The following is a 13,002-nucleotide window of genomic DNA, read 5'->3' as shown; positions in this document are numbered from 1 at the left end:
AACTGCCACCTCACTCAGCCAACCCCCACCCCAAAAATCGCATATATATGCCTCCCTCGCTCTGCCCTGGGCGCGACTTCACCGGCCCCATCTGCGGACTGGTGAACCTTGCCCGGAAGCGCAGAATAAAGCACTCACCTTTCTCAACCCGCCTGACTCTCTTAGCTTCATTATATCGCCACAAGCCTTACAAAAACTTTATTCATCAAAAGAAACTAACAGATAAAAAGGAAGCCACAAAGCATGACATTTCTTCATGAGATTGAAGAGATATCTATAATACAAACATCAGACAAAGGATTCAAATCCAGCATATATAAACACTATAAATCAATAAGAAAAAGGCCAACAAGAGACTTTAACAGGTTCTTCACAAAACAAAACACATAAATGACGAATCAACATATGAAAAGTTCCTCAACTACATTACTCATCTGGAAAATCCTAATCAAATCCAAATTCTTTACCCCATAAACTTACCACAAAGGCTAAAATGAAAAACAGACAAAACAAAGGTTTTAAAGCAACTACAACGCTCATTCACTGCTGGCCGGAGTGTAAATTGCAACAATTGCTTTAAAAAACCATTGCATAATATCTTCCAAAGCTGAACAACACATGCCCTATGACACAGCAAATCCACTCCTTAGGTATATACCCAATAGGCCATATTCATAGTCACCAAAAGACACATAAAAGAATGTTCACAGAGACACTATTCATAATGATTTTAGCCACAATAATGGCTATAATTAGAAAGACAGACAATGACAAGTACTGGTGAGAATGTGGAAGAACTGGAACCTTCATACACTGCTGGTGGGAATGCAAAATTATAGAGCCAATTTAGAAAACAGTTTGGCCATTTCTTAAAAAGTTAAACATAAACGTACCAACTGACCTGGAATTCCATTCCTAGGTATACACCCAGGAATATGAAAACATACATCCAAATAAAAACTAATATGTGAATGTCTATAGCATCATTATACATAACAGCTAAAACTGGAGACAATCCAATATTCATCAATTAGCAAATGAGTAAACAAAATGTAATATATATCTGTACCATGAAACACTCTTCACCAATAAAAAGGAGTGAATTACTGATACATAAAATATACATGAACTTCAAAAACATTTGCTAAGCGAAAGAAGCCATACAAGACTATATACCACAAGAGAACATTGTCATGACATGTCCAGAAATTTTATAGACATAAAGCTGATGGTTGCCTTAGGCAACAAAGATTGACTACAAACAGGTACAGGAAATTCATTAGGCTAATGGAAATGTTCTAAGACTAGATTGTGCTGATGGCTGCTTAACTATAAATTTACTAAAAATGAATTAAACATTAAAAATGGATACATTTTTAGTGATAAATTATTCTTCACTCAAGTATTTTTAAAAAATAACCAGCAAGGGATAGTGAGTGGGGAGCTATAAATGAAACAAGTTGCATAATGAAATGGTAACAGTGGAAGCTGGGTAATAGCTAGTAAGAATTCATTGTTCTGACTGCTACTTTCATATATGCTTGAAATTTTTTCACAATAAAAAGTTTTAAAAAATAAATAAGAAAACAAACCACTCAACTTTTAAATATTAGCAAAAGATTTGAACAAACACTTCAAAGAATATGTATGGATAGCAAATAAACACATGAAAATTATGCTTAACATCAGTAGCCGTTAGATAAACCCATACTAAAAACATAGTGAATACCACTATGAATCTATTATAGTATCTAAAATTGAAAAGATTAACTATATCCAGTCTTGGGGAGGATCCAGAGCAACTCGTACTCTCAATTATATACTGCTGATGGAAATGTAAAATGGTACAACCTCTTTGGAAAAGTTTGGAAGTTACTTAAAAAATTAAAAATGATCCAGCCAGTTTACTCCTATGTATTTACCCAAGAAAAATGAAACCATCTGTCAACACACAAATGTTCATAGCAGCTTTATTTACAATATTCAAATTATAGAAACAACTCAAATGTCCATAATAGGTGAATAGATACATAAATTGTGGTATATCTATACAATGGAATACTACTCAGCAAAAAGAAATGAACTATTGATACACACAACAACACAGATAAAACTGCAAAATAATTATGCTGGGTGAAATAAACCAGACAAAACAGAGTACAAACAGAGTGCAAAACAGAGTCCATTTACATTGAGTTAAATTAAAATTCTGAAAAATGCAAACTAGTCTATAATGATGAAAGTAACGTGTTTCCCTGAAAATAAGACCTAGCCGGCCTTTTGGAGCAAAAATTAATATAAGACCCAGTCTTATTTTACTATAAGACCGGGTGTAATGTAATGTAATGTAATGTAATACTGGGTATAATATAATATAATACCAGGTTTTGTATTAATTTTTGCTCCAAAAGATGCTTTAGAGCTGATTATCCGGCTAGGTCTTATTTTCGGGGAAACACGATAAATGAGTGGTTGTCTGAGGATGACAGGGAAAAGGAAATCAATGAGGGTGACTGGAAGAGAAGAATTATAAAGGGACAGGAGGAAACTTCTGGAGATTATAGACATGTTCATTATCTTCATTGTGATGACAGTTTCACAGGTATATACATATGTCAAAACTTACCAAACTGTAAGTTGTGCAATTTACTATATATCAATTATATCTCAGTAAGTCAGTTTAAAAAAAGTCAGTATAGTGGCTATTGTGTGTGAGTGAAAGCACTAATGGTGGGGGAACAACAGGGATTTCTGGGCCAGTGTTAAAGTTCTGTTTCTTGACCAGGGTACTAGTTATATGGATGTGTTCACTTCGAAAATTCATGGAGCTGTACACTCAGAGTCTGCACACTTTTAAGCATGTATGTTCTACATCAGTTTTACAAAAGCTTATTTAAAAGAAAATGAAATACTACTATACACTCATCAAAATGTCACTAATTTTAGAGAACTCCAAGTGTTGACAAAGATGTGAAGCAAGAGCGCTCATACATTGTTGTTAAGAGTATAAATTGGTGCAATCATTTTGGAAAATTAGCTGTATCTACCAAAGTGAAACATACATATGTATATCCAATGGCCCAGCAGTTCTATTCCTAAGTGTATACCTAACAGAAATGCATACATATGTATGTCAAAAGACATGTATAAAACTTTTGCTTAGAAGCGTTAGTCAAAATCATCCAAAACTGGAAACAACTCAAATTTTAATCATCAGTAAACTTGAAAAATAAACTGTGATATATTCACTCATTCAGTGGATACTATAGAGTAATAGAAAAGAATGACCCACTCCTGCATGCAACAACATGTACGAAGCTCAAAAACATAATGCTACATGAAAGAAATCAGACATAGAAGAATACATACTACATGATACCATTCAATTTAAATTCAAAAAGAGTCAGAGATCCAAAGGTAACAACTATTCTGATAAAAGTCACTGGAAGGTATGAATAATGACTGTTTCTGGAGCCGGGGCCTTGGTAATGTTCTATATCTTAACCTGAGTAATAGTTACATTACTGTGTTCACTTCATAAAAATTTATCAAACAGTATATTTGAGATTTGTCCATCTTATTGTATATATGTATATTTCAATTTAACAATTTTCAACTCTACTGAGCCAGAAAAGAAAGAGAAATAATTTAAATAGTGCAGCTGTCCTCTCTGACTATATCATCAACAAGGGTATGTCCTCAGACAGGGAATGTAAATAATAAACCTGATATAATCAGGGCATACTGGCAAAATCCATAAAAAGAATGTGTCAATTATTTTAGGGATTTCTCTACTACTGACAAGAAGTAAAATCATTGTTTTGGCAACCAAAGAAGAGGGTAAAGATGGCTCTGTCTATATTCTCTTGAAATAAATTGAAAAATTAATGGTGAAAATAATGAAGAGTAAGAAGACCTGAGAAAAATCACCTAAAAGGCAAAAATGACAAATAACAAGAGTCAGCAAACTAGCTCTCCATAAATGTGTTCAGTAGTGCCAAATTATATTGGAAAAAGTAGGCTGGAAAGAAAGAGGAAGCTAATTTCTCATTTATTATAAGAAGTAATCAAGCAATAATGTCTAGAGTTGATAAATCAAGAATCAGTTATACGCACATTATTTAAAGATATGGAAATGATTACCAGGAGAACCAAAATAGGCACCTGTTTTTAATCTTTTCTCTGAGGAAACAGACTGGTAGTGGGGCACAGGACTGCCATGTTTCATACAATTCAATGTACTATACTATATTTTTAATCATGAACCTGTCCTATTTATTTAATTATTAAAACTTTAAATCATGTTACAGAAAAACATATCATACAAAATTTTTCACTTTATTTTAAATTTCAAAAACAGATCACATACTTTGATCCCAATGGAAACACATCTATAAAGGGTATAATAACTATACTGATTTCACAGATTTATTGAGAGGATTAAACCAGATAACATATGTAAAATAATCAGCAAAGTGCCTCATACAATGTAAGGATTCAGTAAATGTTAGCTATCATTACTAGTATTTATTATATATGCATAAAGGTTCAACACTAATCCTAGAACGGATGCTATTCATTATATAAAACACTTGATATATAAGCACTCAATAACTAATGACTAAATTAATGGGTCTATCTAGCTTTCAAGGAACAGTGACTCTCTTCTAAGACCATCAAATAAAATATAGACACACAGCTACCTCGTTAACTACAATAAAATTAGAATACTAAAATCAAAATTTGACAAAGTACAAAAAAATCATGTCCCAATTTCATTATTTATAGTAAGAATATCAATAGCAGCATTTCCATGTACAGCATTTCCTGGGTGTTAATTTTTCCTTCTAACATTCTCCTGTATTTTAGAATTATGTTACAAATACCACTTTTACAATTTTTTTTTTTTTTGGGGGGGAATCAATTTTAGAATTCTACTCCATATAGAAAGTAATTGCTATATGGGCCAAAATTTCCAAATAATGTTAGAACCTTTTTCTACAAGGAAGGGTAAGTTATTAATTCTTACATATCCACAAAAAAATATATCAGCATAATTTTTCTTGACACATTTAGCTCTCTGAGAGCAAATAAGATTCTAATTAAAATAAAATAAATAAATTCTTAAATTTCCCCAGAAATAGTGCCATACCATCCACTGAAAGCACACCATTCTCTATCAACAGGACCTAATGAGAAATAAATGGCTGACTGAAAATGACAACCTTTCATAAAACTGCAGAGACTGAGATCTATAAGGGAGAATGAGTATATATACTTGTAAAATGTATTCATTATTATTTATACTCATAAATACTTTACAAATATTGTAAATATTATCTTCTTCCAAAAGATTCACAACCTTCTTCATAGTAAGGAGAAACTTAGCTCCTCATCTGAAGATTCAAATGGAGTAAAAGGGGGAATCAAAGTGAGATCGCCAGAAACAAGAAGAAAGGGAGGAGGCAGGGATACCGAAGCTTCTCTCCAACAACCATTATCTCCCCTAATACCGTATAAAGAGGTATACCTGGAATGGGACCTCCATTTCCAAGCTTACCTGTGCATACTCTCTTTCAATAGCAGCCTTCTTCTGACTGAATGTCCTAAAAACACAAATAAAAATTCATTATCAAAAGTATAACAATAATTTCCTGTAGATTTATCAATGCACCCTCAAATATGCCTGATAAGCTGTTCTGAAGGAAAGGACAATATTTTATTCATCTTATGTACCTAGAAATACTGTTGATATCATAGACTCTAGAGTCAGGCAATCTACATTCAAATCCTAGCCCCACCACTTACAAGCTGTATGACCTTGGTCAGGTCATTTGACTTCTCTGTGCCTCAGTTTCCTCTTTAGTAAAATGGGAATAGTAACAGTATTTCCACCTCACGGGGATAAAGTAAAATTTATTTAAAATAAGGTGCTCAAAATAGTGTCTAGCACATAGTAAAAACTGTAAATCTAAGCTACTGTTATTAGAATGGCCAGTACATAGTAGGCACTAAAAATATTTACTAGCTTAACCAATGTAGAAAAGGAACTAGAGAAAACAAGGTCAAAGTCAAATTTTGAACAGCTTCTTCACATAAAAAATAGTCAAATCATTTCATTCATTCCAGTCTTTCACAAGAGTTACAATACAATGGTAAACACTTTTCACATTGAAACATTTATTATATTGGGATTCAACTTTTATAATGATTGGCAGTATTTTCTTCTTTCTTAACAGTACGTGAAATAACAGTGTACCTTAAAAACCATAGGTCAGGTAGAGTCAATGAAATATAATATTAACAATTTACCTTGAATAGTCTGAGGTTAAAGACTTTTCTGTAGGTATCAGAGATCTGTGCTCTTAAAAGCACTTCATTAAGGCAGAGATAACAGCGTAAAAAGCGAAAAATGTAAAGAGCTGGAATAGGAAAAAGGCAATAAGCCAAAATCAAAATGGCTATTTATTTCTTATATAAGAAATACAGCTATCTAAGATCTTACTACATTTGTTTTGGGTGCATAACTATTATTTAGCCTTAAAAAGGAAGGAAATCCTCACAGATGCTCTAACATGAATGAACCTTGAGGACAGTATGCTAAGTGAAATAACTCAGTCACAAAAAGACAAATACTGCATGATTCCACTTATACAAAGTACTTGGAGCAGTTAAAATCATACAGACAGAAGGCAGAATGCTGCCAAGGGCTGAGAGGAGGGGATCTGTGGAGTCATTATTTAATAGGCATAGAGTTTCAGTTCTTCAAGATGAAGAGAATTCAATGGTGGAGATGGTTGCAGAATATGAATGTACTTAATACCACTAAACTGTACACTTCAAACTGGTTAAGATAGTAAATTTTATGTTATGTGCATTTTACCACAATAAAAAAAAAAAGAAAGAAGAAAATCACAGTTGAGCAACATCCTGCTCCTTATGGGGTACTGCCCATTATAAAGCATTTAACACAGTCCTCTAAACACAATTAGTCTACTCTTCTCAAGAGAAAACACAAACTATATATACACACTATATATTCTACATGCATTTATATATTGTATTTTACATACATACAGATACATATACACACATATATATGTATTTGGCATTATATATATTTATATATACACATATAGATATACCAAAATAGAAAGTTTTTTCTGAGTAGTTGGATTACAGGTTTTCACTTCCTTCTTTTGCTTTTGCTTTCTATGTTTTCTGGTGTTTTAGTAAGAATATGTATTGTGTTTGAAAAAATAAAGTCCTTAGTTTTCAATAAATACACACTCATAAGCATATGCACACACCTTTTTACACCCATGTTATTTTACCAAAATTGGACTTAGGTATATGGCCATTTTAAGAACATTAATTCTTCTAATCGATGAACATGGAATATCTTTCCATTTCTTTGTGTCTTGTTCAATTTCTTTCAACAATGTTTTGTAGTTCTCACTTCCTTTGTTAAGTTTATTCCTAGGTATTTTATCCCTTTTGTTGCAATTGTAAATGGGATTGTTTTCATTTTTTTTCTCATATTTCACTGCTAGTATATAGGAATGCAACGGATTTTTCATAATGTAACTTTACTGTATTTTTATTGTTTCTAACAGTCTTTTCATGGAGTCTTTAGGGTTTTCTATATATAGAATCATGTCATCCACAAATAATTTTACTTCTTCATTCCCAATTTGGATGCCTTTTATTTCATTCTCTTGCCTGACTGCCCTGGCGATGACTTCCAACACTTGTTACATAACAGAAATGAGAGAGAGCATCCTTGTTTTGCTCCTGATCTTAGAGGAAAAACTTTCAGTTTTTCACCATTGAGTATGATATTAGCCGAAGGCCTGTCATAGATGACCTTTACTATGTTGAGGTGCTTTCCTTCTATATTAATTTTATTGAGTATTTGAATTATAAGTGGATGTTGTATCTTGTCAAACGCTTTTTCTGCATCTATGTATATGATGACATAATTTTTATCTTATTTTGTTAATGTGGTGTAGCAACATTGATTAACAAGCATATACTGAACCATTCTTATGTTCCTGGAATGAACCCCACTTGATCAAGAGTTACTATCTTTTTAATGTATTGTTGTATTTGATTTTCTAACACTTTGTTTAGGATTTTTGCATCTATGTTCATCAGAGACACTGGCCTATAATTTTCTTTTTGTGTGTGTGTGTCTTTGCCTGCTTTTGGTATCAGGGTAATGTTAGCCTCATAAAATGAGTAAGGAAGTAGTCCCTCTTCTTCAATTTTTTGGAAGAATTTGAGGAGGACAGGTATTAAATCTTCTTTGACTCTTTGGTAGAATTCACTGGTGAAACCCAGTCCTGGACTTTTGTTGTCTTGGGAGGTTGTTGATTACTGTTTCAATTTCATTACTATTGTTCAGTTTATTTAGGTTTTCCAGTTCTTCATGGTTCTGTCTATGAAGGTTATATATTTCTAAGAATTTGTTCATTTCTTCTAGGTTATCAAATATGGTGGCATATATAGCCTACTATAGTATTCTTTATTTTTTTATTAAATTTATTGGGGTGACATTGGTTAGTAGAATTATATAAGTTTCAAGTGTACATTTATATAAAACATCATCTATATATATTGCATTGTGTGTTCACCACCCAGAATCAGTTCTCCTTCCATCACCATATCCTTTGTATTTTGGTGGTGTCCATTGTAACTTCTCCTCTTTCATTTCTGATTTTTTTTATTTGAGTCTTTACCTAAAGCAATATACAGATTTAAAGCAATCCCCATCAAAATCCCAATGGCATTTTTCATAAAAATAGAACAAAAATCCCCAAATTTGTATGGAACTACAAAAGACCCCAAATAGCAAAGCAATCCTGAGAAAAAAAGAACAATGCCAGAGGCATTACACTCCCTGACTTCAAACTATACTACAAAGCTACAATAATCAAAACAGCATGGTATTTGCAGAAAAACAGAAAGAGACCAATGGAATAGAACTGAGAACCCAGAAATAAACCCACATACATATGGGCAACATATTTTCAACAAAGGAGCCAAAAACTTACAATGGAGCGAGGAAAGCCTCTTCAATAAATGGTGTTGGGAAAATTGGAAAGCCACATGCAAAAAAATGAAACTAGATTGCTATCTCACACCATACACAAAAATTAATTCAAAATGGATTAAAGAGTTGAATATAAGACCTAAAACAAAAAATTTAATATTACCTCATATGTGTAAAAAATAAAATATGTGAGTATACTGGAGGGAAATAACAAAAAGGAACATATGGTAAATTTTTATTATTAAAGGAAGGGGCAAGAGAGTTATTTTCTACTCTGATTCTATGGTTTTTTTCCAATAACGATCTATTATTTTTTATAATTATAAACAATTAAAGATATAAAAGTATGAATTTTCAATCAACTCATCCATTTATATTTTTGAATTTCGTTCATATAGAAAGCAGTAAGTGCCTGCAATAAATAATTCTTTAAGAAACTCTAACATTTTAAATAATTTTCCTAAAACAAATCTGATGAAATCACTCTCTGCCTACCATTTCTGAAATGGCTCATCACACCCAGAGTAAAAATCTAAATGCCTTTAACATACAGAAGAAGCTGCTGACTGTCAGGACTTAACTGCTGGTGTGGCTTCATCTTGGTAAATGCCCCCATTCACAATCCAGCTAAGTTTCTTAAAAGGACCAGGAGGCTCATATTTTCACATTCTAGCAAATGTGGTCCTTTTTGCTTGAAATTCTCTTTGCCCCTTATTTGCACTAAACCTTCCTCATCCTTCAAAACTTAGCTCAAGCATGACCTCCCCTGAGAAGTCTTCCTGAATTCCACTTGTGACTTAAATACCCCTCTCCTGAGGTCCTCCAGCATCTTTGTAACACAGAACCTGCTTCAAGTACTATAATTGTCTGTGAATTGATTGTGGATTTCCCTGGGAGCACTGAATGTCCTTTACATTTATATTCAACACAGTGCCTAAACACTGCAGATCTCCAATAAATGTTTGCTGACTGACTGACTGACTGACTGAATGAATGAATGAATGAATGAACAGAAACTATATAATCAGGTTCAGACTCCATAAGCTTGAATTAAATAGCTCAGCAGGTTAGCTCCTGGGACAGGTGGAACCAAGATCACAATCTATATCCATATGGACCAGTTAAGTTTCTTAATGTTGGTCACAGATTATATCAGTTAACATAACCATTTTGCATACATGTGCTTTAAAAACCCAGGAAAGTATATAAGTATACAGTAAAGGATTAACCTTGACTAAAGAGAGGCCTAGCTTTTGCCCTTGGCTTCTGGGAAGTAATCTCTAAACTTATGGAATGTCATGCCTGATAAGAGTATTTTTATTTACCCGGAGAGCTTAAACCATGCCAGACAGTCCATAGTAACAATGTAATTTATTGGGGGGTGAGGGGTGAAGATGGAGGTTGGGCCACCTCTGAAGGAGCTGGAGACTAAGGTCAGACATATGGGCAATCATACCTTAGTGATACCACTTCGCTTGGCTGATTTTAATATATATCATTATAATAAACCATAATTTTTAGTAACTCTATTTTTAAAAACTCTGTATTTTAAAAAAATATCAAATCTGAGGGTGGTCTAGGAGACCCCCAATCTTGAAAGTCACGTCTGAAGTGAGGGTGATTTTGGAGACCTCCAAAGTTGCAGTTGGTGTCAGAAGTGAGAGTTGTCTTGGGATCCTGAACCCTGTAACTCATCACCAGAATAAGCAGAAAATGTAAGAATATTCAAATTATTATTTGTGATAATTGAGATGGGATTTCAATAACCATAATGATGAATGTTAAAAATTAAAATAAACACACCCACTAGAATGGATAACACGAAAAAATCTGATAACTATATATACCTATATACATCAGTGAAGATATAGAGCAGTGAAACTCGTAACATGTTGGTGGTGGTAATATAGATACAACCACTTTGAAGGAAAAAAATATTTGGTATTTCTTATACAACTTAGGATGAAAAGGGGGCTCTGTAATAAATCTAACTGAAAGTAACCTCCCCGGGTGACTTGATCATAAATTCCTAACTGGGCAAGTCATGGTGAGTAGTCACGCCCCAGGCCTATAAAAGGTTTATCTTCACCTTACGCAAGCCCTGTCCATTGTTCTGTGCATCTAGATTAACACACCTTTGAAATGCCTCTTTTACAGACCCCTCAGAGAGGTAACCACCCTCAAGAGAGAATACAATCTTGTTAACTATCCTGTAACCCAATTGTAGAGATTTCCCACCTTGCTTTCTTCCACCTTCATATAATTTTCCTTATGTTCCCTCCTTAAGTCCAAATATACAAAAGAAACCGCAAAACTGTCATTCTCTAAAGTATTTGAGATCTTGCTCCTCAGCATATCATCAGTTTGGTGCAAATAAATTCTTTTAAAAATTCTCCACAGGTTTGAAAGTTTCTTACGTCAACCAACTAAACATAAATCTAACTTGATATAGCAATTCTAACGCTAGGCATTTACCAAAAGAAATGAAAACATGCCACAAAAACACCTGACGAAAATATTTACAGCACCTTTATTTATAAATAGCCAAAAATAGGAAACAGTCCACGTGTCCATCAATACAACAAATGGTGATATATTCTTACAATGAAATAAAATTCAGCAATAAAAACAAATGAACTACATGAGGAACACCACATTTTTACTACCTTGAGTTGGTTGACCTCTGTTATTTTATAAATTATACTGTTTAAATATAAGTAATATTAGGATATAAAAAATAATTTTTTAGCATGTAGAGCAAACAGGTAAGGGAATTAGTGCTTTTATTATCAGCACATTGATAACTCTTTTATAAAGAAATCTTTATAATTTTGTTCTTGAATACAATGGCTATTTTTAAAGGTATTATTACAGCAAATATGGCAATAGTACTAACATGATGATATGAGAGAAAAAAAATTTTAACATGGCAAGCAGTATGAACAACTGAAGTTATGTAAGTCTTGCTGAGAGGAAATTATTTGGCTCCTAATAAAGAATATTAATTCACCAACAACATTCATGGAGTATCTTCAGAATTTCAGGTATTCTATTAAATATGCACTGGGAATATAAAGATGAATGGGACATGGACGCTGCTCTTAAGGGATTCATTAGCATAAGGTGTAAATAGATGATGGCAAGAACCATACATGCTATAGTCATAGAATGGAAAGTAGAAAGTGCTCTTATTTCTTATTAATTAGGTAACGTTGGGCAAGTTAATTTTCCTTACTGTGCTTCAGTTTCCATCGATTAAATGGGAATAAAAAGAACACCTACCTCACAAGATTATTATAAGGATTAAATGAATACATATTTGTAAAGCATTTAGAATAGATTTGGCATGTAGTAAATGCTAGAAAACTATTTGGTAAATAAGTGAAAATATCACATTCCACAGTTTATGAAATTTAATCCAGTTTAAATATTTTTGACTATGCAAAATGAATATGCAAAGCACTAACAAAAAAAAAAATGCATTTTAGGGGCAGCCTGGTGGCTCAGGTGGTTGGAGCGCCGTGCTCCTAACACCGAGGTCACCGGTTCAATTCCCACATGGGCCAGTGAGCTGCACCCTCTACAGCTAAGACTGTGAACAACAGCTCTCCCTTGAGCTGGGCGGCCGTGAGCAGCTGGACAGTCGGTGTGAGCTGCTGTGTGCTGCCACGGACTGCTGTGTGCTGACCTGTGCTACCGTGAGGGGCCAGCAGCCGCTGGCCCCAGCCATGAGCTGCTGACCAACGACCGGTGACCAACTGCCTCAGCTGGGGGAAGCACAAGGCTCGTAATACCAGCATGGGCCAGGGAGCTGTGTCCTACACAACTAGACTGAGAAACAAGGGCTTAAAAACCGCGGGGCGGGAAGGGGCAAAAAAATACCCAAAAAACATTTTAAGTACTTTTGTCTTAGATGACAAAGTCAGAATCTCCCTTCTTTCAGAAAT

General features: G+C 33.8%; 1 protein-coding gene across 3 annotated transcripts in view; it reads right to left on the bottom strand.

Moving 5' to 3' along the window:
• FCHSD2 (FCH and double SH3 domains 2) overlaps positions 1 to 13,002 on the bottom strand; it is a 212,517-nt gene that overhangs the window by 176,024 nt on the left and 23,491 nt on the right. For all 3 annotated transcript variants that reach the window (XM_019744393.3, XM_019744394.3, XM_074335812.2), the window contains one exon: positions 5,561 to 5,606. In XM_019744393.3, the coding sequence (XP_019599952.2) occupies positions 5,561 to 5,606 (46 nt within the window). The remainder of the gene's footprint in view (positions 1 to 5,560; positions 5,607 to 13,002) is intronic.

Source organism: Rhinolophus sinicus, chromosome 14, assembly GCF_057876585.1.
Source record: "Rhinolophus sinicus isolate RSI-liver-muscle chromosome 14, RSI-T2T, whole genome shotgun sequence".
Lineage (NCBI taxonomy): Eukaryota > Metazoa > Chordata > Mammalia > Chiroptera > Rhinolophidae > Rhinolophus > Rhinolophus sinicus.
This window is presented reverse-complemented; position numbering and strand designations above follow the sequence as displayed.